This window comes from Corythoichthys intestinalis, chromosome 11 (genome assembly GCF_030265065.1).
Source record: "Corythoichthys intestinalis isolate RoL2023-P3 chromosome 11, ASM3026506v1, whole genome shotgun sequence".
Lineage (NCBI taxonomy): Eukaryota > Metazoa > Chordata > Actinopteri > Syngnathiformes > Syngnathidae > Corythoichthys > Corythoichthys intestinalis.
In genome coordinates, this window is record NC_080405.1 from 51799375 (window position 1) to 51826253 (window position 26879).

General features: G+C 38.6%; 1 protein-coding gene across 3 annotated transcripts in view; it reads left to right on the forward strand.

The window, feature by feature from the left end:
* fam13b (family with sequence similarity 13 member B) overlaps window positions 1–26879 on the forward strand; it is a 108353-nt gene that overhangs the window by 17459 nt on the left and 64015 nt on the right. For all 3 annotated transcript variants that reach the window (XM_057849359.1, XM_057849360.1, XM_057849361.1), the window contains exons 4-6: window positions 2404–2616; window positions 9990–10167; window positions 12002–12146. In XM_057849359.1, coding sequence (XP_057705342.1) covers window positions 2404–2616; window positions 9990–10167; window positions 12002–12146 — 536 coding nt within the window. The remainder of the gene's footprint in view (window positions 1–2403; window positions 2617–9989; window positions 10168–12001; window positions 12147–26879) is intronic.

The window sequence follows — 26879 nt, forward strand, 5'->3', positions numbered from 1 at the left end:
CAAAAACCCAGTAAAATGCATCGTTGGAATTGCCATGTCCCATGATGCCTTCCTGCACTTTTAATGTTTTGGTCGCCCTCCTAGAGGTAACTACTGTAAACATGATTTAATTTTAAATTATTCATTTTATTTAATTATAGACATGTGACGACCAGAAAGAAGTAGTCACTAAGAAAAGTCATAAATTACAAAAATCCTTGCAAAAGCCTAGCAAAATGCATCTTGGGAATTGTCCTTGCAATGGCATGTCCTATGATTGCCCGCATGTATCTGTAATGCTTTGGTCACCCCCTGGTGGCTCTTTGGGGTAACTGCTGTAAACATGATTTAATTGTAAATTATTCCATTTATTTAATTACGGACATTTTGGCTCATTTCAATTTATATTATTTATACGGGACATATATTTTCTATAACTGCAGTTGAAGTTCTCTTATGTTTCACAGAATGTTTATTTTGTTTGGAAAACCTTGAAGTTGTTACATTTATCATGATTAAAGCATCCTGTGGGGCATCAAAATACAATTAACAATGACATGTTAAGTGCAGTACCGCATACATCGATATCGGTATTGGGTTTTTGGACTCTAAACAATATCCAGATAGCAGTTAATAAGTCATTATCATACAACTCGACAAATAATTAATTCAATAATTGGGCTGTCTGTGTTTTTGTTTTTTTTTGGTTGCAAATCTTTTTCACTTTGTGGAACACTTCAATTTTCAGTTGTTTTGAATGCATCCCTCATTGCACGGGTTAAAAGACTGACAAAAACGAGAGATGTGAGCGAAGTGTGAACACCAAATTGCTGCTGAAATTCCAAGCATGCCTTGCTATAGCTGTTTGTAAAATATACATCTATAATTAGTTGTTGCTATTCTTTCCCAATTTAGTAATAGTGTGTTCAGCAGCACATCATTTATTATTTTCATTATTGCCATTTGCATTGCAGTATAAGTGTGTAAAAACAAGGGTGGCTAATATATATTTACATAAATATATTTCAGCACGTATATTCCCATTTTGGCAAAAAGTCATTTTGTAAAAAAAAAAAAAAAAAAATTATACACAGTGTATCACAAAAGTGAGTACACCCCTCGCATTTCTGCAGATATTTAAGTATATCTTTTCATGGGACAGCACTGACAAAATGACACTTTGACACAATGAAAAGTAGTCTGTGTGCAGCTTATTTCCCCCTCAAAATAACTCAAAATATAGCCATTAATATCTAAACCCCTGGCAACAAAAGTGAGTACACCCCTTAGAAACTACGTACATCCCTAAAAGCCCGCAAACAGTTTGCATAAGACATGTCAACAAAGCACATGGATTACTGGAACCATGTCCTATGGTCTGATGAGACGGACGGGCTATCTTGATTACCGACTTCAGAAGAGGCTTCCTCCTGGGGTGACAGCCATGCACACCAATTTGATGTAGAGTGCGGCGTATGGTCTGAGCACTAACAGGCTGACCCCCCCCACCTCTTCAATCTCTGCAGCAATGCTGACAGCACTCCTGTAACGAGTCACATGACATTTTGGAGGGAAAATGACAAGCAGTACACAATTTGGACATTTAGGGATGTACGTAGTTTCTAAGGAGTGTACTCACTTTTGTTGCCAGGGGTTTAGATATTAATGGCTATATTTTGGGAGAAAATAGATTAACTCTATTATATAAGCTGCACACAGACTACTTTTCATTGTGTCAAAGTGTCATTTTGTCATTGTTGTCCCATGAAAAGATATACTTAAATATCTGCAGAAATGCGAGGGGTGTACTCACTTTTGTGATACACTGTAATTTAGAAGCCGTATTGCCTACCCACAATGTATAGTTGGTTTAACAAAAACTATTCCTAATAAATGGCCATAGAGATGATGAATTATGGCTATAAAAAGTTCCCTATACTTTTATATCATCATGTGACCCAGCACTCGAGTAAAATATAAATATTATCCCACCAGGGCCTCACTTTATGAGCACATAAGGTTACATAAGTGTTTAAGCTCCACTGGCCTTTTCTAGTGTGTCGAGTAGGCCTCTGCTGTGAGTCAGGAAGTTATTCAGCTCATCAAAAGGATTTAATCTCTTATTTAACATCTGCGTGTCTGTTCCCATTGTATAAACCTCAGTTGAGCATCAAAATGTTTTTTTTAGAATGAGAAAATTGAATACCGCTGCACAATTGCAAGAAAAAATAGAAGGGAAAATGTCACATCTCTCATGTAAGATAAACAGCATGAAATGCATGTAGGTGAGAACATGTTGAGCAAGTTCAGATTGGAGCAATCATTTCATCAATCCGTGTCTGCTAACCGGTTTTCAGTGTGACGTATTATATGTTTGCATCTGAAGCGGAATAGGGTCACGGGTCATCTGATTTGCATTGGCAGGTCATCTGGACTTGGAGGGTCTCTTCCTGGTCAATGGTAATGCTGAACGCGTGGACTGGCTGCGGCGGCGCTACGACAGCGGCGAGGAGGTAGCGCTGGACAAGGAGGCAGACTTGGCGTCTGCAGTCAGTCTGCTGAGACTCTTTCTACAAGAGCTCCCCGAGCCTGTCATCCCTGAGCCCATCCAGGGCCCCATTTTGCAGCTGCACCAAGGTGGGCCAAAGACACCTGGATAGGGGTGGGAACCTCTGATACGTTAAGATTTCTGATACAACCCTCTAAGGCTGTCAAACGATTAAAATTTTTAATCGAGTTAATTACAGCTTAAAAATTAATTAATCGTAATTAATCGCAATTCAAACCATCTATAAAATATGCCATAGTTTTCTGGAAATTATTGTTGGAATGGAAAGATAAGACACAAGACCGATATATACATTCAACATACGGTACATAAGAACTGTATTTGTTTCAATCAAAAAATAAACTAGTTGCTCGCCATTGTTGATGTCAATAATTACACAATGCTCATGTGGTGCTGAAACCCATAAAATCAGTCGCACCCAAGCGCCAGCAGAGGGCGACAAAACACAGAAAAACACAAGTAACAAGTGGACATTACACTGTGCTGTCGTTTTAATCTGTTTGAGCGGGGCATGTGCATTAAATGCGTCAAATATTTTAACGTGATTAATTAAAAAGTTAATTACCGCCCCTTAACGCGCTAATTTTGACAGCCCTACAACCCTCACAATAATGATTATATCACAATATGGCGATGCAGCAATTATTTCAGTACATTTTTGTAAATAAATATAGCAACTAGTGTTGCACCGGTACCATTTATTTGGCTACCGATACCGATTCTGACACCTGGCTGTGTGGAATTGGCTGATACTGTACCGTACGTTTTTTTTTTTTTTTTTGGAAGGGGGAAAAAAAAACATTTTAATTGGTAGGCGGCTAATGAATTTTTAACCGATATCCCAATATTGTCCGATACCGATATCAAATCAATACCGATAAATTGGGTCGTGGCTAATTTTATTGGGATGCCCCACTGGATGCTTTAATAATGGTAATGCTCACATAAAAATTCCCAAGCTTCTAAGTTTGGAGACATGTAATTGTCAATAAGCATAACTGCTGTGCTAAGCTTTGACCAGCACTTATACAAAGGCAGAAGGCTTCTACATTCACTTTGCAGGCAACACACATATTGGCCCGAAGCCAATAATGAAAAACCAATGTAGATATTATCCGATATCATTTTAAAATGCTTTTATCGGCTGATATTATCGGCTACCTAATAATATCGGACAACTCTATTAATACTACATAACTACATACTCGGTAGTAGGAGTGGGAACCTCTTGGTACCTCATGATACATTAGAATTTGCGATACAAAGCTCACGATAACGATGATCTGACAATATGGCGATTCAACAATTATCGATACATTGGTCAGGAAATCATTCTAAGATATTCTACAAACAACTAATAAACAGCAAAACAAGCTTCCACTGTGAATTGGAATGAGTTTATCACTAGTAGACGTCCAATCCATTTGAACTGGGAGGGTGGCAGCGAATGAACATTCGTTCATTCGCTGCCATCCCTCCCACTTCGAATGGATTGAACGTCTATGGCCGTCAGTGGCAGCCAATGCCAGGCAATGAGGTAATTTTGGGCTATTTAAGGTCATTTACCTGTTGATTTTATAGTTACTTTTTTTTTTATTATGGGGTAATTTATGGGTTCCTTCCTGTTTATTTTGAGTTACAGAACAGTAAGTGACCTGGGAATCACCCAAATTAATAGGCAGTGACTCAAACTCAACAGGAAATCACCTGTAAATGAACAGCAAGCGACCTGTAAATGCCCCAAAAATCGGACAGAATGACAGCGAATGTCGAATGAACGAACTAGGGCTGCAGCTAACGAATATTTTAGTAGTCGATTAATCAATGGACTAGTTAGTTCGAATAATCGAGTAATCGGATAAGGAACATGAAAAATTAAAATAACTGAGCGGAACCTCAAACGGGATTAAAAAATAAATAAATAAATAAATGAGCATCTATGTACAGCAAAAGAACAATTGGCTAATTTACATAGAAAAAGTCCGCTAGCTTAAATGCTACAAAATGTTTAAGTTTTTTTTTTTTTACAATGCTCTTAACAAAAGGTTCACATATTCCCACAAAAAATGGCTCAATATACCTATAAACTAAATTATGAATGCATTAAAAAACATTAGCTCAAACAAAAACATAGCTTACATTGCTCTTAACAGGGAACAGTTGGATTCATCCATATGCAAAGAGGCAGACTAGAGGGCAGTGTATCCACCCTAATTAATAAAACTAAACCAGTTCAATGCCACTTTAATTAAAAGAATACTCGAAGCAACAAACTTTAATTAAGGAAAAATTAAAATACCTGAGCGGAACCCCAAACGGGATTAAAATAAATAAATAAATAAATGAGCATCGATGTACAGCAAAAGAACAATTGGCTAATTTACATAGAAAAAGTCCGCTAGCTTAAATGCTACAAAATGCTTAAGTTTTTTTTTTTTTACAATGCTCTTAACAAAAGATTCAGACACATATTCCCACAAAAATGGCTGAATATACCTATAAACTAAATTATGAATGCATTAAAAAACATTAGCTCAAACAAAAACATAGCTTACGTTGCTCGTAACAGGGAGCAGTTGGATTCATCCATATGCAAAGAGGCAGACCAGAGGGCAGTATATCCACCCTAATTAATAAAACTAAACCAGTTCAATGCCACTTTAATTAAAAGAATACTCGAAGCAACAAACTTTAATTAAGGAAAAATTAAAATACCTGAGCGGAACCCCAAACGGGATTAAAATAAATAAATAAATAAATGAGCATCGATGTACAGCAAAAGAACAATTGGCTAATTTACATAGAAAAAGTCCGCTAGCTTAAATGCTACAAAATGCTTAAGTTTTTTTTTTTTTACAATGCTCTTAACAAAAGATTCAGACACATATTCCCACAAAAATGGCTGAATATACCTATAAACTAAATTATGAATGCATTAAAAAACATTAGCTCAAACAAAAACATAGCTTACGTTGCTCGTAACAGGGAGCAGTTGGATTCATCCATATGCAAAGAGGCAGACCAGAGGGCAGTATATCCACCCTAATTAATAAAACTAAACCAGTTCAATGCCACTTTAATTAAACGAATACTCGAAGCAACAAAATTCGAATATTTTTTTTCTAATCGATTACTCGAGTTAACCGATTAATCGTTGCAGCACTAGAACGAACGTTCCTAGTCTAAATGGATTGGAGTCGAGCACCGTCAATGGCAGCCTGACAGCTAACCAAGACACTATTATGGTGGAATATTTTGGTAGCAACTTGTTGGTTCCTTTTTTTTTTTTTTAAAACATTGACACCTTTTTAAAACGATATCTCTACTCTTGGCAGTAGCATATCGATAACCTTTTGGGATACAAAATATCACGATATATCACCATTTCGATATTCTGTCACACCCCTACTCACTAGAGTGTAATGTAATTGCTATCATAATAGGAGTGGGAACCTCTTGGTACCTCACAATACAATATGATTTGCGATACAAAGCTCACGATAACATTGATCTGACGGTATGGCGATACAACGATAATCGATACATTTGTAGAATATCCTAAAATGATTTTCTGGCCAACAACTAATAAACAGAAAAACAAGCTTGTGCTGTGAGTTCATCACTAGTAGACTTCCAATCCATTTGAAATCGGAGGGTGACAGCGAATGAACATTCGTTCATCCGCTGCCATCCCTCCCACTTCAAACAGATTGAACGTCTATTGCCGTCAGTGGCAGCCAATGCCAGGCAATGAGGTAATTTTAGGCCATTTAAGGTCATTTACCTGTTGATGTTCAGTTACTTCCTGTTGATTTTGGGGTATTTTATGGGTCACTTCCTGTTGATTTTGAGTTACAGAACGGGAAGTGACCTGGGAATCACCCAAATAAATAGGCAGTGACTCAAACTCAACAGGGAATGACCTATAAATGCCCTAAAATGAACAGCAAGTGACCTGTAAATGCCCTGAAAACCCCCAGTCTAAATGGATTGGGCGTCGTGCACCGTCAATGCAGCCTTAGAGTTAACTGAGACGCTATTATGGTGGAAGATTTTGGTAGCAACTTGTTGGTTCCTTTTTACTTTTTTTTTTTTTTTTTTAGACATTGACACCTTTTTGAAACGATATCTCGATTCTTGGCAGGCGCATATCGATAACCTTTAGGGATACAAAGTATCACGAAATATCACCATTTCGATATTTTGTCACACCCCTCTATCATAACTTGTTGGCTGTCACTGACGGTGCTAGACGTCCCATCCATTTGAATTGAAATTCACAACAGAAGGATAATTGGTTGCTGCACGATTTGACCTCTATTAACATATTGGAGAGTACAACAAGCGCTCGATTTTTTTTATGGCGGTTAGCATAGCAGGCGTCCATTTTGGGTTGGGTGACCAGCTATTTGAAACTAGATCTCGAAAAGTGCAAATTGCACAGCATTATTTCTTAGTATTCACTTCTACCTAAAATGTCATTTTAATGGCGTATCAATACCGATATATTATCGTAACATTCTTGTGAACAAATAATTGTCTTTATATGTCTTTATCTTGATAGACCACTTGTTCATTTGAACTGGGATGTTCATTCGACCCTCGCAGTCTCAGTGTTTCCCATAGGATTTTTTGAAACTGTGGTGGTGGGCTGCATCGGAGTCGGACAGCCTCACCATGTCGTGCCACGGCGAATTTTTTTTTTTTTTTTTCATTATTTTTTCCCCCCAAGAAGAACCATAACAAAGATATATTTGAAATATTTCATTAGCTAGGCTAATGTTATAGCTCTCAGCTACGGTACATGTACGTAAAATGCGTAGCTGATTACAGCTATGTTACCCTATGTAATAATGCGACTTTTTTTCTCGTAGCAATAGTACGACTTACATCTCGTAGTGACTCAGGGTTGGCAACCCAAACTGTTGAAAGAGCCATATTTGACCCCCCCCCCCCCCCCCCCCCCCCCAAAAAAAAACCTGATACAGTATGTCTGGAGCAGCAAAAAATTAAAAGCCTTGTACAAGCCTTATAATTATCGATACTAGCTATATTAGCCTACTATAGAAATGACTAAGTTGGCTAGAAATACATAATTAGCCTTCATGATTAAATGTTTATTTTCCCTGCAGTGGATCCTATAGCACACCACGTGACTACATTTATCAAAGTTTCGTCCGCCGTAATTGTCTGAAGCTGGCGCGCCGGTGTTGTGCCGAAAAATAGCCACTCCACACGAAATGTCCCCCCTGACGGGAGCGCCCACACGTCACTCGTACAAACAGCCTTTTCTTACCAATCGATGGACACGGAAACGACGTTCTTGTACCGTGAATAGGTATCATTTTACTCTGCTTGAACTAATAAATATTTTACTGTGACCAAAGCTCTAAAAATAGAGCAAGACTTTATTGTGGGCCCCGCCTCTCCGCGCAAGTTCAATCAAAGTTTGCTTTCAGTCCAAGACGGCCTTTCATCGGTCACTTTCGCCGAAAAGTCCGATCCAAACTATTGTAATGCCCCGGATATGGGGAAGAAGGAGAGAAGTCTGTATTTGCTTACCCACTTGATTGTGGTAACAATAATAAAGAAAAACAATAACAAAATAACAGCGGGCTGCTACGACATGCGATCGCTATCTCTCGCTATCTCGCTCGCTCTCCCAATCGTCTCTTAAGGGGGGGGCCTGCATAGTTACGAACATTACGCTACATTACACAATGAATAGGTGTCCGCTGAACTCCTCCCACTTGGCTGCCGCTAGTTTGAAGCGGCCTTAAAATAAATAAATAAAATACTACTGTAAAATGCTACTCTACTAGAGTGGAGTGGGCTACAGCTGTGTAATCGGCTGACTGACGCATCTGATTATTATCTTTTTTTTTTTTTTTTTTTTTTTTTCGGCGGGGGGGCAAACGAGACTGTGGCGGGCCCAAACGAGACTGTGGCGGGCCGCCACAGTCTCGTTCATTAGTGGGAAACACTGCAGTCTGAATGGGTTTGACGTATTGTGCCGCCAATGTCAGGCAATAGGTTAGCATAGACACTTTTGTAGTGGAAAACATGGCCAGCAACCCGGCGGTTCCTTGATTTAATGGTGTCTATTTAATAGGATATATCGATTCTAGGCTGGAACATATCGATAACCTAATGTGATACAAAGTATCGCGATATATGACCAGATCAATATACCGTATTTTTCGGACTATAAGTCGCAGTTTTTTTTTCCATAGTTTGGCTGGGGGTGCGACTTATGTGTGAAATTATTAACACACTGTTATATCATTTCACATGTTATTTTGGTGTTTTGGAGTGACACTGATGGTTGGTAAACTTGTTAGCATGTTCTTTATGCTATAGTTATCTGAATAACTCTTAATAGCTATTTTACGTTAACATACCGGCACCATTTGCATTTCGTTGTTCGTGCATCTTGTAACATTATCATACTTTACACTTATTCAGCATGTTCATTATTGTATTTTTATTTTAAATTGCCTTTCAAGATGACATATCTGTGATATGTGTTGGATTTTATCAAGTAAAATTCCCCAAAAATGCGACTTATACTCGGGTGCAACGTTTTTTTGTTTTTTTTTCCTCTACGTTATGCATTTTTGGGCTGGTGCGATTTATACTCAGTTGCGACTTATAGTCCGAAAAATACGGGTATTGTCACACTGCATATGTTGATATGTTAAGAGCACGTTCACAAAGAAAGTTTACAAATGATCCAAAATAACTACTGTCTTGCGCAAAATATAATAAAACAATGTTAAGAAAATTTTTCATAATTCACAAGAAGTATATAACCCACTCGATCATGCAGAGCATATATCATGATAACCAGGCTCAAATTCATTTTTATAGCACTTTCACAACAAAGACAAAGCATGATTGCGCCACCTTCACTATGAAAATAAACTTGGCTGGAAATAATCTGCGGCCAGTAATCCAAACACACACTCAAATTGTATCGGCGTGCACGTCATAGTTGCTTTTGAAGTTGATTAATTACCGGATATTAAATCCACAAAGATGTGGATTAATTCTAATGGCTTTATAATCACAGCTGCTATTGTTGCCGGTTCTGCTTCGTCATCTTGCCCTCTCTTTTAACTGTTATCATCTCACATAATCTGGTCTAATCCCCTTGACTGCCACGGGGGACTTTTCATGCCCCTTATTTTGAAGTCTTCCTTTTTTGGTCCATTTTTGAGAATCTCGTTTTCACCTTGTCTCACCTCTTGAAAGATTATCTTATCTCGGTCCGCATGTTTTTCCGAGGGAATGTCCGTTCAAAGCGCAGGAATACAATAGGCTTCCTATTATTAAACCTCCCAAATGAGGAGTTGCAGCCATTTCCTGTTTAGCAGTGGCAATAATTAAAATATGCCGAGTCACTCGCATTTAGTGCTGTGGTTTATTTGCCACCTCTCAGAAAACGGCAGCGAGGAGGAGCTTTGCCGCAACTTGAAGTTCCTGCTCCAGCAGCTTCCGCAGCTCAACTACGGCTTGCTGCGCTTCCTGTGCCGGTTCTTGGCCAGCGTGGCGGCGCTGCAAGGGGAGAGCTGGAACGTCGGAGCGCTCGCGGCCGTCTTCGGGCCTGACATCTTCCAGTAAGACTCCTCGTATCACACAGGCGCACATGTTGACTGCTTTTGTAGTAGATTTTGTCAGGCGTAATATGTAACTGCCTTTAGAGTATGATGAAAGTATCAATTAAGAGTAGGAACCTCTGGATAACTGACGATACCATTTGCTCACGATCTCACAAAAATGGCAATACAACAATTACCTAGCTACAGGTCACAAATTCAAGCTACGATATTCTACAATAAAACAAGCTATTTCTAATTGGAAAACTAATGTTGTTGTTTTTTTGCACTGCCATGGACAATATGTCAACAACTTCTTCACAGACTATAATAATATTTCAGTGTAATATGTCTGTAAATAAAGAAGCCACACTATATTACTGTGACATTCTTGTTAGAGATCGACCGATATGGGTTTTTCAGGACCGCTACCGATCAGAGGCGTGCGAAATTTCCAATTCTTAGATTATTCGGGATTCGGCCGTGGAAGATTCGAGAACGATTCACAAATATCCAAATTCCGATTATTGAATTATACCAGGTAAAGCGGAAGTAAAACACCGTCAGCGCGGTCTTTGGGACGCAATGAGGAATGGACCGAGAGCAAATATCATGTTCAACTCATGCCGCTAGATAAAAAAAAACAATCATACCTGACTGCGGCTGACAGCCGCTACAAACAACGCCCAGTTGCTAGTTGCTACAAACATACGGCTACAGTAGATATCATATATATGTAGAACTAGATGCAAAATGTTAGAACTTGTATTATTGAACAGAGATGCGAAATGGCACTTTACGGCGTAAGTAAACAGCTGCCATCTTAAAGCAGTAGACCTCTCTAGAAGGCTCTGTTGTAGCGAACCTAATTAATTTTTTATCTAAAATACTCCTAAATCAGCAGAATCTTGTCTTGAATCTATCTTTAAATGATGAAATAGTTTTAAAACTTTGACAAAAGTAGAATGGAAATTATGGAATAACGGGAGTAATTTTAACAACTGTAACAGTTGATTCACAACATTAAATTAATTGAATGTAGTTTAAAGCTGCTGATACAGAATGGGGTCTGGAGTTTTTTGTTTACTGTTATTTTCGTATATTTGTTTACTGTTATATGTTAACTTGATACTGAAATAGTAGTTTGGTTTAGCCTGAGAGGATTTTTGAACAATTTTGGAACTAACGTACAAAACATTAAAAAAAAGGAGGCGGGTGCATCTATAATCGAATCGGAGCCTCTGAATCTTAATCGAATCGTTAGGTGCCCAAAGATTCCCAGCTCTACGACCGATTATTAGTAGTTAGAGGGTCTGATAACCGATTTTTGGAGACGATATCCATTTGCAGTGAAAGGGTAAAAAATTGTCGTTAAAAAATTGAAAAATGCAAACATTGAAGTTCATTGAAATACCTAAAGCATGTTTATTGTATCACACAAATTGAAAATAATAGCTCCAGAAGGGGCTGAAAAAATGAAAACCCTGATGACCTCGTCAAAAAATATCCTTGAGCAAGAGACTAAACCCCACGTGATTTTGATATTTACCGGTAGGTACTACCTTTGCCAATCATGTTAATTGAGGATATTTTAGCATTTTCGTTTTTAATAATGAATATAGTAATAGTTTTTTATTGTTATATATGCAGTATCAAAAATCGTTTCGAGTAGTTTTTGCAGTGTCTGTATCGAGTTAAGCACTTTAATATCATGACAACAGTAACTGAACATCCTAACAGGCACACTTTGATGACTGTACTCATTAGGGTAAAAAGTCTAACGTCTAAACACTTCTGGACAAAACCAGTACTCCATTGAAATGTATTAAAGCACGCTGTTGTCTTGGACATATAGCCTGTCCGCAGAGGGCGAGGACCTGCGCGACCAGGAGTCTGTCAGTCGCGTCCTGGCCGAGCTGCTGGACAACCAGGAGGGCCTGTTTGACTCTGAGGACGACGACATCTCCACTACCAACGACTACAGTTCCATCAACGAACAGGTAACAGGCTAATTGCTAGTAGGGGTGGGAACCTCTGAGTGCCTCATGATAAGATACAAGTTTCGATACAAGGCTCGCGATAACGATTATTTCGTGGTGCAGCGATACAACATTAACAAACTGTTCAGGTAATCAATCTAAGGCTAGGTTCATACTGCAGGTCTTATTGCACAATTCCAATTTTTTGTCATATCTGTTTTTTTGGCTTGCCCATTTAGATTGCCTTTGTCCATTGAGTCCGTTCAGGTATTACGCATGCGCACTAATTCACAGTCAGACACGCGCTGAGCAAACTGACCTGCATGCGCAGAAGCATCAAAACAAATAACTACGCACTGTGCGTGCATGACTCATATACATAAGCCTTATGTGTGCGCGTGAGTTTGCCCCAACTCAGCCATGTGAGCGATACTGATATATTGCTCATTTGGCGCACAGTAAGAAACTGAGCATTATCAGGCTTATCATTTTCTTCATTGTATTTTTTTATGACAGTGGCCAAGCCTGCCTCCTGTGTCGTAAAAGCAGAGTTCAATCTAGGCGCTAACGCTAATGAACAGCCATATTGCTGCTGTCTTGTGTGCCGCTCTCGCTCTTCGCTGACGTAATTGCTGCATGAATTCCGATTCAGGAAACTTGACAGTTCAGACAGCCGCCACATTCTGGGAAAATGTGGCCCAGGTCGGATTTAAACCACATTCGAAAGTGACCCAGATCGGATTTGAAATGGTCCACTTCTATGCGACTTGATACGTTCAGACCGTCAAATTAATGCCTCATTCGAGTCGGAAAACACAAAAAAATCGGATTTGTGCATTAAGACCTGCGGTATGAACCTCGCCTAAGATATTCTACAAGACAACTGATAAAGAGAAAAACTCGCTATTTATAAATGAAAAAAACGTTACACTTTGGGGTGACAATCGGACAAAAAAACTTCCTCAAAGACTAAGAATATTTTAGTGCTTTCTGTAAAAAAAAGTACAGCAACAACATACTATTGCAACATTCTTTCAAACAAATGAGTGTTTTTTTTAACTCATTGTCTGCCATTTACAACGATAGAGGTCCAATTCATTCAAACTGGAAGGATTGGCTGTGAATGCTCATCTTTTAGTGCCATTGACAGCGCTAGACGTCCAATACATTTGGACTGGGAGGGGCGACTGAACAAACGCTACTGTCAATCGCAGCCAAATGAGTTAACATAAACATATGTATTACAAAATATCTCTAGCAATGTTTTGGCTCCTTTATTAAACCGTCATCCCTTTTTAAAACGATGAATCGATTATTTGCGGGAGCGTGTCGATAAAGAGGTATCCTGATTAGGGGTGTGCCATCTTAGGCACCCCACGATTCGATTCGATTATTGAACGATGATCACGGTTATCACGATTATCATGATTAACGATGCATCTTACATTACTGATTAATAAGGGTGTAACGGTACATGTATTCGTATTGAACCGTTTCGGTACTTGGCATTCGGTTCGGAACAGGGGCGTACAGTACGAGTTTCTGACGTAATGTAACCCTTACTTTTCGAGGCTGTGAGTTGATCGGGTTACAGTTTCTTTGTGTAGATTATATTTACTCCGTCTTCCCTACTATAATGAGGACCAACACGGTAGGACAGTAAGAAACGTCAACGGCGCAACAACGTGGCCGCCGCGAGAACGCAGTGAAACGCGGCCGTTAAAGTTAATCAGCGAATGCACACCAGTCGCAGTGCGGCCGCGTCCCAGAAGCGGCTCAACGCGATGCACGCGAAAACAACGGCAGAGTTTATTATTTGACGCGAGACACGGCCCTCCGGCGTCAATACTACTAGCTAGCAGACCGGAAGGCACTCGTGTAAAAATACGGTGGATCCGGTCAATTTTCAAACTAATATGCAATCGTAACCCACTTTTTGAGTCCATCAGATCTCTTGAGTGGTAGATCGGGGTACAGTTGACTTGTCTTTGTTGATTTACATCCGTCTTCTCTGCTATAATAATAACCAACACGGCCCCATATTCAATACAAAGCCCTCCTACCACAACAAAACAAGTAGGAACTAATATTCACATCGGAACTAAAGTTATACAACATAAAATATACAATATAAATGAATACTACATCACATTTGTAAAATACAAACACATAGTAAAATAAATAATAGCCCATTTAAATAAAATAAATTGAAATGAACTAAAACACCCGTATTTAAATAATAAGAATAATATACAGATCCTGCTTACACAATTAAATTTATGAATTTTTGTGTGGCACTTTAACTTGAGAAAATCCACCAATAAAGCTTTTGAAAACCGTTCATAAGAAAAAAAAAAAATCTTGAGGCATTTCATTTGTAAAATACATGTTAAAATATTTGTCATTGGGATAGCTTTTCTCTTTAGCACAGGACTTCTTTTTTCTTCTTTCTTTCAGAAAGAAAGCTGACCAATACGCGGGGTCTGAAAGGCAAATTGTTGTTGGATTATTATCTTTAAATAGCCGCTACTTTTTGAGCAGAATTCTAGCTTTGTATAGGCTACTGTTCCTATTGTTGAAAGCACAAAAGTGGGTAATAAACAACTAGCACATTTATATTTTGCATTTTGTTTTCTTACTGTACCGAAAATGAACCGAACCGTGACCTCAAAACCGAGGTACGTACCGAACCGAGATTTTTGTGTACCGTTACACCCCTACTAATTAATAAAGTAGCCAAACAAATTTGTCTATTATTTAAAATATCCTAATGATTTAACAGGAATGGTGGAAACATTCCCATACAACAAAAAGCTGCCCTTAAACGGCTTTTTCATTTATTTATTTATTTTAACAAGAAAGTGCAAAGGCAGTACTTATTTCTCAACATGGCCATACAGCACACAGCTGACCTTGAGATACTATTTTTCACAAGAAGGTCAACAACATTAGCAGTTTCAAAGGCAGAACTTATTTCTCTCAACAATACAGTAAAATTCCGTAAACAAACAAAGCGTCTTTAGAAATAAAACTTCTTTTAACCACTATACTTTGTTTTCACCGATTTCTGTACTATTTCGCATGTTTTTAGTGTTACCGCTGTACTTAATCCTGGTTTTAAATGTTCTGCATCTTTAGTAGCTTATGTACACTACCAAACAACGCACAACTTGACATGGAAATACATGTTAGCAAAATCGTTAATTAGCTTAGCGCTCGGCGCTAATTAGTACAATCTCAAAAACAACAACAATAAAGGCTAAAAAGTACAAAGAGGGTTCGTGTACTCACCGTTGATATACGGACACGGGACTTAGCAAAACACTAGGAACTTTTTCAATTAACACGACTTGAACCTACTGCTATACAACTGAAAGACGAGGAGCAACAAATTATCTCTCTTCCCCTCTCGCTCGAAAAAATTACTTGTGCACAGAGGCGCGACCACCGGGTCCCTGCCTGTCTCATACACAAATTTTTCTTCCAGTCTTTTGAAAAGGAGTAAATCTCTCGCTCAGTAACCGGAAGCATCCATTTTAACATTGTGCGTGCGTCCGTTAAAGGTGTCCGGGCGGCAGACGTGTCTTGAATTTCGTTCCGCTACGAGCGGCTGTCGTAAAGTTATAAGGGAAAATCATCGTTTTTTAACATTTATGAATCGTAATCGAGTCGTCACGTGTCGAATCGCGATGCATCTAATAATTGTTTTTTTTGGCACTCCCTTATTTATGATATATCACCATATTGATTTATTGTCAGACTCCTAATTAGTGCGGTAGTTAAGAAGACTCACATCAGAATATCAGAAAAGATATAGTCCCACTGTATCACGGAAGACTCCCAATCTAAATGATTATCCTATTTCAAAAAGCAATGCTAATCATTGTGCAAACTGTGTAAAAGGTCCTGCAGATAACATTTGATAAAATTACAACCATTCATTGTGACTACCACTTACTCAGGGCTGTAAAACTGGTGCATTGAGGAAGTAGAATGCAAAGATTTGTAATTATAATATGTGGGAATGTATATAATATAGTGTTCACGTTTTTTTTTTTAAACGTTGACATGGACAAATTAGTGACTTTTGACATCTTCATTTATACTTCTGTGTGTGACTTGATCTCAGTGTTATCTCTTTTTAAGTCTGTGTAAGCAGTTTACATGTATATAGGTGTTATAGCCAATGAAAAACTGCACCCTGGACTACGATCAATTTTTTTTTTTTTTTTTTTTTTTTTTTTTTTTTTTAAACCTGTCCTGTTCAGCTGTTTGACACAGAGAATGGAAGTCTAAGTGCCCGGATTCTGAACAGTTTTAATGTTTCACATGGAGAGTCTGACATACTCCCATTGTGATCCTTCAAAATACCTTTTTATTATGACAAAGCAGCGAACAGGAAGGGATTATGGGGGGACAGAAGAAAAGAAATACAAGAGAAGAAAGAAAAGAAACACATAAACAACAACAAGAAATACATTGAACATCTAAACTAGTTACTAATATGCTGGTGCTATCGTCAGCGAGATGTATTTCCGGTTTACACCATGTGGGGGCCAATTGGCCAGTGAAAGAGGAGAATGGGGGTGGGGGTGTCTATAAGACTATAAGCTAAGTGATTGAAAGGGGTAGAGTGTACACAAATCAGTTCTGTGATCTAGAACCCAGTAATCGTGTGAATCTCTTATGAGTGTAAGCCCGTTGGCGACCAACCCTACGCCGCCGCATCGCCAATCCCGGCACCGGAACCCCCAACCCGAGCATGCCCTACCACATCCAGCAGCACGCAAGCCCCACCGGGCGCGCGACAGCCACGCAGACGGGCGGAGAAACCGCGCGGGCGCCAACCCAGGGCCACGGCCCCCACCCAGCCAGCCCGGGGAGGGAGGGCGGGCGGGGGGGGTGGGGGCCGTGGCCCTACGATCAATTTTGATTGGGGGCTTTGTTTCAAATGCCATTGATGTATGATACCATCACATGCTCAAAAGATTTTCAATGCTGCTCTTACAACACTTAGAAAAGTATTCTAAATTAGAGCTGAAACGAATACTCGAAAAATCGAGTAACTCGAGTTTAAAAACTGATCCGAGTAATTTTATTCACCTCGAGGAATCGTTTAATTTTGCCAGTTCTAAGCATCACGTTTTGCCCGGACTACTTTTAATGCGGGACGACGCGCTGACGTCACGTGCGTAGAGGAAGAAGCAATAAAAAAATACCTTACTGCAGCCGACAGCCGATACAAACTGCGCCGACGTTTTTAAAAACTACGCCCGCATGTTGCTACGGTTGTAGCATGTAGCGTCTGATGCGTGTCATAGATATCACATGTACGTAGAACTAGATGCGAAATGGCCGACTCGGCGGCGTTAATAAAACAGCCGCCATCTTAAAGCAGTACACTTCTCGGGGCTCATAAATAAGATTAACGTTACTGTCACTCGCTCATGTAACGTTATCCCTGCGGAGGGCTAGGTTTCTAATTATTATGACCACTGTCGATGCATGGCTAACTCTTACATACAGGCTTTATTTAATCTGTGAAAACAGTGCTGTAGAGTGATTAGGGTGTAAAATAAAAACTTAATAATGCTAACTGTCAAGTCATTGCTGGATAAAACACCAAGTAGCACTGGTGCCCAATGTGCTCCAATACAGCACAGCATTTATTTTGAACACTGCAAAAACTCAAAATCCTATAAGGACATACAGTTTAGACCAGGGGTGTCCAAACTTTTTGCAAAGGGGGCCAGATTTGGTGTCGTAAAAATTGGGGGGGCCGACCTTGGCTGACGTGTTTTACGTAGAACAATTAGGGCTGTCAAAATTATCGCGTTAACGGCCGTTAATTTATTTTTTTAAATTAATCACGTTAAAATATTTGACGCATTTATCGCACATGTCCCGCTCCAACAGATTGAAATGACAGCAAAGTGTCATTTTCTCTTGTTACTTGTGTTTTCTGGTGTTTTTCCGCCCTCTGCTGGCGCATGGGTGCGACTGATTTTATGGGTTTCAGCACTTTCAGGCTTCAGGACCATAATTACTATTGACATCAACAATGGCGAGCTACTAGTTTATTTTTTGATTGAAAATTTTGCAAACTTTATTAAAACTTGGGTCCAAATGATTTCATGGGTTTGGGGAGTGAGCATGGTGTAATGACATCAACAATGGCGAGGTCCTTGTTTATTTTTTGATTGAAAAATATTAAAATTTTACAAATTTTAATAAAACGAAAACATTAAGAGGGGTTTTCATATCAAATTTCTATGACTTGTACTAACATTTATCTTTTAAGAACTACTAGTTTTATCCATGGATCGCTTTAACAGAATGCTAATCATGTTAATGCCATCTTGTTGATTTATTGTTATAATAAACAAATACAGTACTTATGTACAGTATGTTGAATGTATATATCCGTCGTGTGTCTTATCTTTCCATTCCAACAATAATTTACTGAAAAATATGGCATATTTTATAGATGGTTTGAATTACGATTAATTAATTTTTAAGCTGTGATTAAATCGTTTGAAAGCCCTAAGAACAATATAATTCTTTTTTTTTTTTTTTTTTTTTTTTTTTTTTTTTTGTTGATTGTCGTCATTTTAGAAAATTGGAAGTAAAGGGTCACATGGGGTAATGTTGCTTAGAGTGCTGCTGCCTTTTAGTGGGTAAATGATGAGTAGCATTTAGTGTGTAAGCTACTTCATATGCTGGTAGCAGTACTGCTGACCAACATATTAAGTCCGTGTGCGGGCCAGACGTTATTGATTTTAGGACAGAGACTGGGGGCCGGATGAAATTTGACCACGGGCCGCATTTGGCCCCCGGGCCGGACTTTGGACATGTCTGGTTTAGACTAACTTAAAACTTAACTAGAACTTATAGCTTGACACAAGTGGAAATTCAATTGAAACACGTGGGAAAAACACCTAACTTTTAAGGATGTGTGTTATGAAGTGTAATTACATTTTTAGGTAAGAAATATATTTATTTTTTATAAGATCTAAAAGTGTTTTTGAGTGAAAGCAGTGAATTACTCTTTTTTTTTTTTTTTTTTTTTTTTTTTTTTTTTTTCCCCCCCGGTCACATTTGAGATGCAGTTGTTGGCTATTTTCAACAATGTACATCGAAAATAAAGACATTGATTGCCTGAAAATGGTTCAATATAAGATGAAATGTCTTGTTTTCTCATCTATATTTATAATTGCTCTTTACCTAAAAAATATGTTTTATCCGATTACTCGATTAATCGATAGAATTTTCAGTCTATTACTCGATTACTAAAATATTCGATAGCTGCAGCCCTATTCTAAATATAAGACAAGAAAATTGTAAGCTGTGAAAGATGCATGTATTTTAGAGGGGAGAGTTTCAAAAATATTCAAAGTGGAAATATATTTTAGTTTGTTAGTTTTTCAGTTATTGTTTATTTAGGTTAATGATTGGTCTGTTATTTGGTTATGTAGTTTTGAATTACTTGGTAATTAAGTCAGTTAGTTCAGTGATTCCCAACCAGTGCGCCGCTTATATGATTTATATAATACAATGAAATAATTTATTAGTTATCAGTTCATCTCTATTTTTAATCCAATGACAAAAAGTAACAATAAAAAATGCACTTTCACTAGATAGAATAAAGTACAACATGAACCTGTGTTTCCACATTTCATTACGTGTTTTTTTCAATGTGAAACATGCCTAAGTTTGGGAAACAGAGTTAGTTGATTCAAGTTGATTATGTATTAATGTTTTGTCACTTGATTTTGTACTTCATTGCTTATTCAAAAGGGCTGAACTCAATTCAAAACATTAATTAAAGCCGTTGTAACTAATGAATCTTGATTAGTAGCATCGTTTTTTTATATGAACGGGTTTTAGTGGATGATTGAATTAAGTGATTTAGGAAAAATGATTTTTATTGCGTTTCAATGCAAAACACAAGTAAGTTGGTTAATGGTTTGATTGTCAGTCAGCATGTAGACATGACATCAGCACCCTGATGAACTTAGCGTGACCCTTTCATGTTGTTGAATTGGCAAATAATGTAATCACTTGAAGCGATACAGATGAATTCCTCTTCTCGAGTCGGGTGAGTCATCGTGGTGCACGGCTGTATTCTGGATGTGACCGTGCAAGAATCTCCCGGCAGCCAATAAGAGCGTTTCCGCGGCTGCGTTGCTATGGCGACACAGGGACAGATTGGTATGCTGTCCAAACCAGTGCAGAGGACAAACTGGAATGTAAATGTCTGCATAAACAAACATGACATCATAATATATATAGAAATTGCATGCCAAGCGTTGTACTTTGATAGATGTCTACCCCTTGCGTATGAATGCATTTTTTTTTTTTGTCACAAATATGTCAAGTGTGAGCTAAAAAGAAGTTGCCCTCCAAATTTCATGAGAAAGTTTTTGATGAATGTGGACAATTAGTTGAAAATGCACATTTGGGGACAATGAAAAATGAACAAGTTACAAACAGTGTTGTTTTGGGCAGCCCTTTTACTTTTTGTCTTTTTTGGCTGAAAATACTTATTAGTCATATTTTAGTAATTTCAAAATGTGTTTGTCTTCGTCTAGTTTTAGTCGACGTAATCGTATACAAATGTTGTCTAGTTTTCGTTGACTGTTACTCAAAAATGTTTTCATGTGTAAAATTCAAAAGTTTTAGTCCAAAAATAAAGTTTTCCAACAATTTCGAATGAACATGGACAGACGAGTACATATTGGCGCGTGTACAAGGACAACACCAACTTTGTGATAATAATACACACTCAGCAGGAAATGCGATACATTATTTTCAATTAAACCCAACTAGAAGCCTCGAAAAGTATGTATAGAAAAAAAAAAAAGCTGTCCAAGCATTTAAGAGGCTGCTTGCCATGGTAAAGTTGATGCTAATGCTAGCGCGAATGCTATGCTAACGCAACGAGTTACATTTAGTATGTGATGATCACTCAAGACAGGACGTTAAAGGCTAAAGCAACATTGTATATTCACTCTTCCCAAGATAAGAAAACAAATCTTACCATGTGTTTCCAAACAAGCAAGATGGAGCGCAGCCTAGATTGAAACACATCCTAAAGTAAGTAAGTGAGAGGCGCAGCACATCTCGCATGAGTGACACAACCCAAACACTGCTACGATGCAAGCTGACATACTCCACGTACAATATGAAAAGGTCGCGCATTGTGAACATATGACGGAAACTGGCGTTTGTCTCGTTATGTTATCGTCATTGTTGGCGCAAACAACAATGGTTACCAAAGTAACTGAATAATTTCTAGGGAATGTTATGACCAGGTTGGGTTTTTGCTTGTTTTTTTGACTGGACAGCAGCAAAATGCGCACGTTAATGCTGGGACCCTATTTAATGGAACTCATTTTGCCTTAAAAACCGAACATGTTCATACTAGCAAGATTTGATGCTAACGGTACCGCCAACATACAATTTGAATAGAAAATGTGGAGAGATCTTTTTACTCTGTTATTAGATTAGTTGCTTATTTTGCCAGGAATAGTTTGATATTTGTAGTCACTATATGTTGCGGTGGGTTAGTCTATTTAAAATTTAATGTATTGACACAATTTGTGTTTGGCACCAAATAAAATTGAGGAGCGTTATTTTTTTCACCTTATGGAATAAAATATTATAGTAATACAGGTAGTCCCGGTGTTATGATGTACCTGACTTGATTTTGACTTGGTGGAGGCGGAGTCTCGTCCGCCATTTTGTCCCTAGTCCTTTTATTTAAATTTTTTAGTCTCATAACAATGTCTCGCCCGCCATTTTGTGGCCAGTCACAATCTTATATCTATCTCTATTTTATGAATATGGCATATAAAACATGTTTTTGGATAGTTATTTTGAGATTTAGCGGGTATTTAGGGGTACTTAAAGGGTTAATAAGGGGCTTCCTGTCTATCCGTCCTGGGAGTGGATCTCTCCTGACTGTGGTACTCCCCAAGGTTTCTCATTTTTCTCCCGAAGACTCTGGAGTTTTTGGAGTTTTTCCTTGCCGACATGGAGGGTCTAAGGATGGGGGAAACCCAGGACTTGAATTTATTTATTCATCTTTGTTGCTTCATTTGCTGTTTCTGATTGTGTATCTAAGGCTACGTTCATACTACAGGTCTTAATGCACGAATCCGATTTTTTGTCATATTTGTTTTTTTGGCGTGCCCGTTCGGACTGCCTTTGTCCATTGAGACCATTCAAGTATTACCCATGCGCACTAATTCGCAGTCCGACAAGCGCTGAGCAAGACGACCCGCATGCGCAGAAGCATCAAAACAAACGACCACACACGCTGGCTGTCATCAATCATTCCAGGGATATCATATTTTGCTTTTTAAAAAGAGGACACAAATAACAGACATAAATAATCCCAGTTTAGGTTTATATTCAAAGTATATGGATCGATAGCATGCACGCACTGTCCGTGCATGTCACAGACACATACGCGCAGTTTGCCCCGACTCTCGGCCGTGTAAGCAATGTTGAAATATTGCTTATATGGACCAACCAGAAAACCGATCATTCTCAGGCTTATCCTCAACCCATTTTTATTTTTTTTATGACTGTTGTCAAGTCCGACGCTTCCTAAAAAGCCGTGTTCAAGGCAAGCTAGGCGCTAATAACGCACAGTTGCACCGCTAACGTGGCGTCTCTCTCGCTTTTTGATGACGTAATTGCTGCATGAATTCTGATTTGAGAGACTGGACAGTACACACCGCCGCGACAGTCTGGAAAAATGTGGCCCAGATGGGATTTGAACCACTTACGAAAGTGACCCAGATCGGATTTGAAATGGTCCAGTTCTATGCGACTTGTCACGTTCAGACCGTCAAGTTAATGCCTCACTCGAGTCGGAAAAACACGAAAAAATCGGATTCGTGCATTAAGACCTGTAGTATGAACGTAGCCATATTGCCTCTGGAAAGCCCTTTGAGACAATGTTGTTGTGATCTAGGGCTATACAAATAAAATTGAATTGAATTGAATTGAATTCTGACTTACACGGAAATTCGGGTTACGTCGCCTGCGTAGGAATGGAACTCGTTCGTAACCCGGGAACTACCTGTATAGTATTTTATTTGATTAAATATGAGGGGAAAACTTTCCTTCCTTTTCCTTGAATGCTAAAGGATTGAACACTAAAAGTCTGCTTTGTTGGCCTAGCTTGCTGCAACGTGTTTTGCATTTGGGCTACTTTTTCTCCAATTTACTGAATTTAAAACATTAAAATCCCAGGACCTGTTGTGTACATTAGAGAAAATTACCCCTTAACTCATCCTCAGATTTTTGACCTGATATCCCCCTCCCCAACTCATGTCCTCCATCTTGCTCACCTGCTGTTTGTATGCGCCTAAATTTAGATGTGTTATGAAACGCCTCTGTAGCCTTAAATGTCATGGCAGAGTTACATCAAACGATAGGCTCTTTTGGTGTCACAGGGCGACATGGCACCCTGACGGGAGGACAGTTGTGCGAGGGTCCGCGGGCTCTGTAAAGTTATATAACATCATCACATTTATGAGGTATTTAAAGATAACCTTGGAAAGAGGACCCGCTCTATGCTTTTATAATTTTACATCTGGACTTTAAAACAAATCATTTTTATGTTTGTAAGGCTTTGTTGTCTTGTAAAGTAGCTCGCTTAGTTCAAAGCAAACCCACTGACCTACTCTGCTTCCACTAAAACGTTTTAATGTAAAAATTGTTTACTTTGAACAAATTTTCATGTGATTCAGCACAGCAAAACGAGTCACATTTTGACCCATTTTTTGGAAATTGAGAATTGAGAATCAAATGGAGTACAGTCACAACTTTTCAATAACATCTCAACTAAGTGTGACAATATTTTGATATATCCCAGTGCTTTGTATCCCAACAGGTTATCGATATGCTCCCGTCAAGAACCGATATATAGTTTTAAAAAAGACAAAACTACAAAACTGTTCCGCTAGTTTAAATTTTTTTCATTAGAATAGTGTCAATGTTAACTGGTGGGCTGCCATTGAGAACAATTCCTAAATAAACCCATTGGGATAAAAAGTATCGCGATATAGCACCAGATTGATATTAGGGGTGTGACAGTATATCAAAAAGTTGATATATTGCGATAGTTCGTAGCCCAAAAAGTTATCAATAAACTCCCGCCAAGAATCGTTCCATCGTTTTAAAAAGGTGTCGCTGTTTATAAAAAAAAAAAAAAAGGAACCATAAGGGTTACCGACAAAAATCTTGTATTAGAAGATAAAATCAGACACACTCAAGTAGAAAGCCGTGATGTCAGGATTAGCGATGAGACAGCATAGAATAGGATGCCAACATATTCACACCGGCAAGGGATTCACACAAATACTGGGTTGTAGACCACATGGCTGATTTATGTACACTTCACCCCTCCCAATCACTTATATCTCACACCTTCCCCCCTTTTTCCTTGGTTATCAGGTCCCCCACATGATGTCAACCGGAAATACAACTAGCTAACGATAGCGGCAACATATTCGTAATTAGTTAGAGTAGGCGTTTATGTATTTCTTGTTGTTGTTTGTGCTTCTTCTGTCTCTATCTCCCTCTTATATTCTGTTGCCCCATAACCCCTTCCTTTTCGCTGCTTTCTCCTTATAAACGAGGTATGTTGAATGATCCCAATGGATGTATGTCATAGTCCCATGTGATACATTGAAACTGTTCAGATCAGTCGGACACGCAGATCCCCATCCTCTGTGTCAAGCTGCTGAACAGGACAGGTTTTAAAAAAAAAAAATCTTCTATTAGGACAGGTTCCATGTTAGCTCACTTGCTTCCATTGAAAGCGTGAGAGATCTAATTCATTTTGACTGGATTGGACGTCTAGCGCCGTCAATGGCACTGAAACCAGAGCATTCAAAGCCAGTCTTTTGATGGCATTTACAGGTCACTTCATCTTCATTTTAGGGTATTTACAGGATACTTCTTGCTGATTTTGAGTAAATTCCCATTCATTTGGGGACATTCTTGAGTCACTTCCTTTCCAGTAACCCAAAATCAACAGTAAGTGACCTGTAAATTCCCGAAAATCAACAGGAAGGGACTCGTAAATGCCACAAAAGGAAAAGAAGTGACCAGAAATCAACTGGAAATGACTTAAAATGCCCCAAATTGAACTCATTGCCTGGCATTGGCTGCCACTGACGGCCATAGATGTCTAATCCGTTTGAAGTGGGAAGGATGAATATTGCTTGTTTTTCTGTTTATTAGTTGGTTTGCAGAATATCGTAGAATGATTTCCTGACCAGTTTATGGTTAATTGCTGTATCGCCATATCGTGAGATCACCGTTATCGTGAACCTTGTATCACACATTGTATCGTGAGGTCCCCAGAGGTTCCCACTCTTAATCGCTTCACAGGCATGAAAATCTCTCACCTTTCAGCAAAATTCGCCGTTTTGAAGTCAAAAAGGGTGACCTACATGAATTGTGTAGATCCGAGGAGAACATTTTTAGGGGGGGAACGGTTCGGGAGATTTTTTTTTTAATGTCGGAAAGCGGCACAAAGACAAAAAAGCGCACCAGAGTGGCCAAAACATTTGACTTATTTCAATGAAACAAAGGAGGGTACACTGTTGTGTCCTCTCTCTTCAATGCCAAGCTGGGCTGCATGTCGGCCGTGAATGAACACCTAAAGCGCCGTCACAAAGTTGTAATTTTGGAAGACAACAGTAGACAATTTCAAACTGGCAGATCGTAAGTCCATCTAACTAACTAATGACATGTTTGAAGTTGCTGAGCCTGTCGCGATATGCAATGAGTCCATTTATAGCACGGTAAATAAAAATGAGGATGGTAATTTTCACGGCTGCGTTTTATCACGGCGCGCGCATGCATTTGTGCGTGCGTGCATGCATGCTGATGGCATATGAGACGACAGTTCCTTTCACAGATGTTTATTGGTCATCAACACGCAGTAGAATTGAAGTTCAGATATACAAAATAAGGAAACACATCTATATTAAACACTGTAGATGTTAGTATTGCTATATTGAGGCTAATGGGGAAAAAAAGATAACCTACTCTAGCCTGCTATAAAACATTGGCAGTCTTCTCCAAAACGCAAACTTGCGGTTAAAAGGTCACACTTTAAAAATGAAAAATCGCTGGTTAACAGCATTTTCAAATGAAAAAAAAAAATGCTTACTGACACCACATGCAATAACAAAAAGAGGTTTCTTTTCGGAGTGTAAAGCTTACGGTTAGCAGTTTAGCGAACGTACTTTCGGTGAACATTTCAACATAAAAGCACATCATGTTCGTCATATTAATAACGATTTCTGGAGTTAATCCCACATACTTCAGAATTCAGATTGTACACTAAGAATAGCTTTAAAATGACACCCTTTATGAAAAATGTGATTGGTAATGAATTACTATTATACTACTAATATACAGTGCCCTCCATAATTATTGGCACCCCTGGTTAAGATGTGTTTTTTAGCTTCTAATATTTTTTTTTAATTCAAATAATATGGGACTTTAATGGGGGAAAAAAATCCAACCTTCAATACAACTGCATTTATTCAGTGGGGAAAAAATCCCACATAAAGAAATAATTATTTGACATCAAATAATGTGTGTCACAATTATTAGCACCCCTGGTGTTAATACTTTGTACAAGCCCCTTTTGCCAACAAAACAAGGTCTGGGGACTGAGATGGCCATGGGAGGAGCTTGATTTTGTGTCTGGTGAACCAT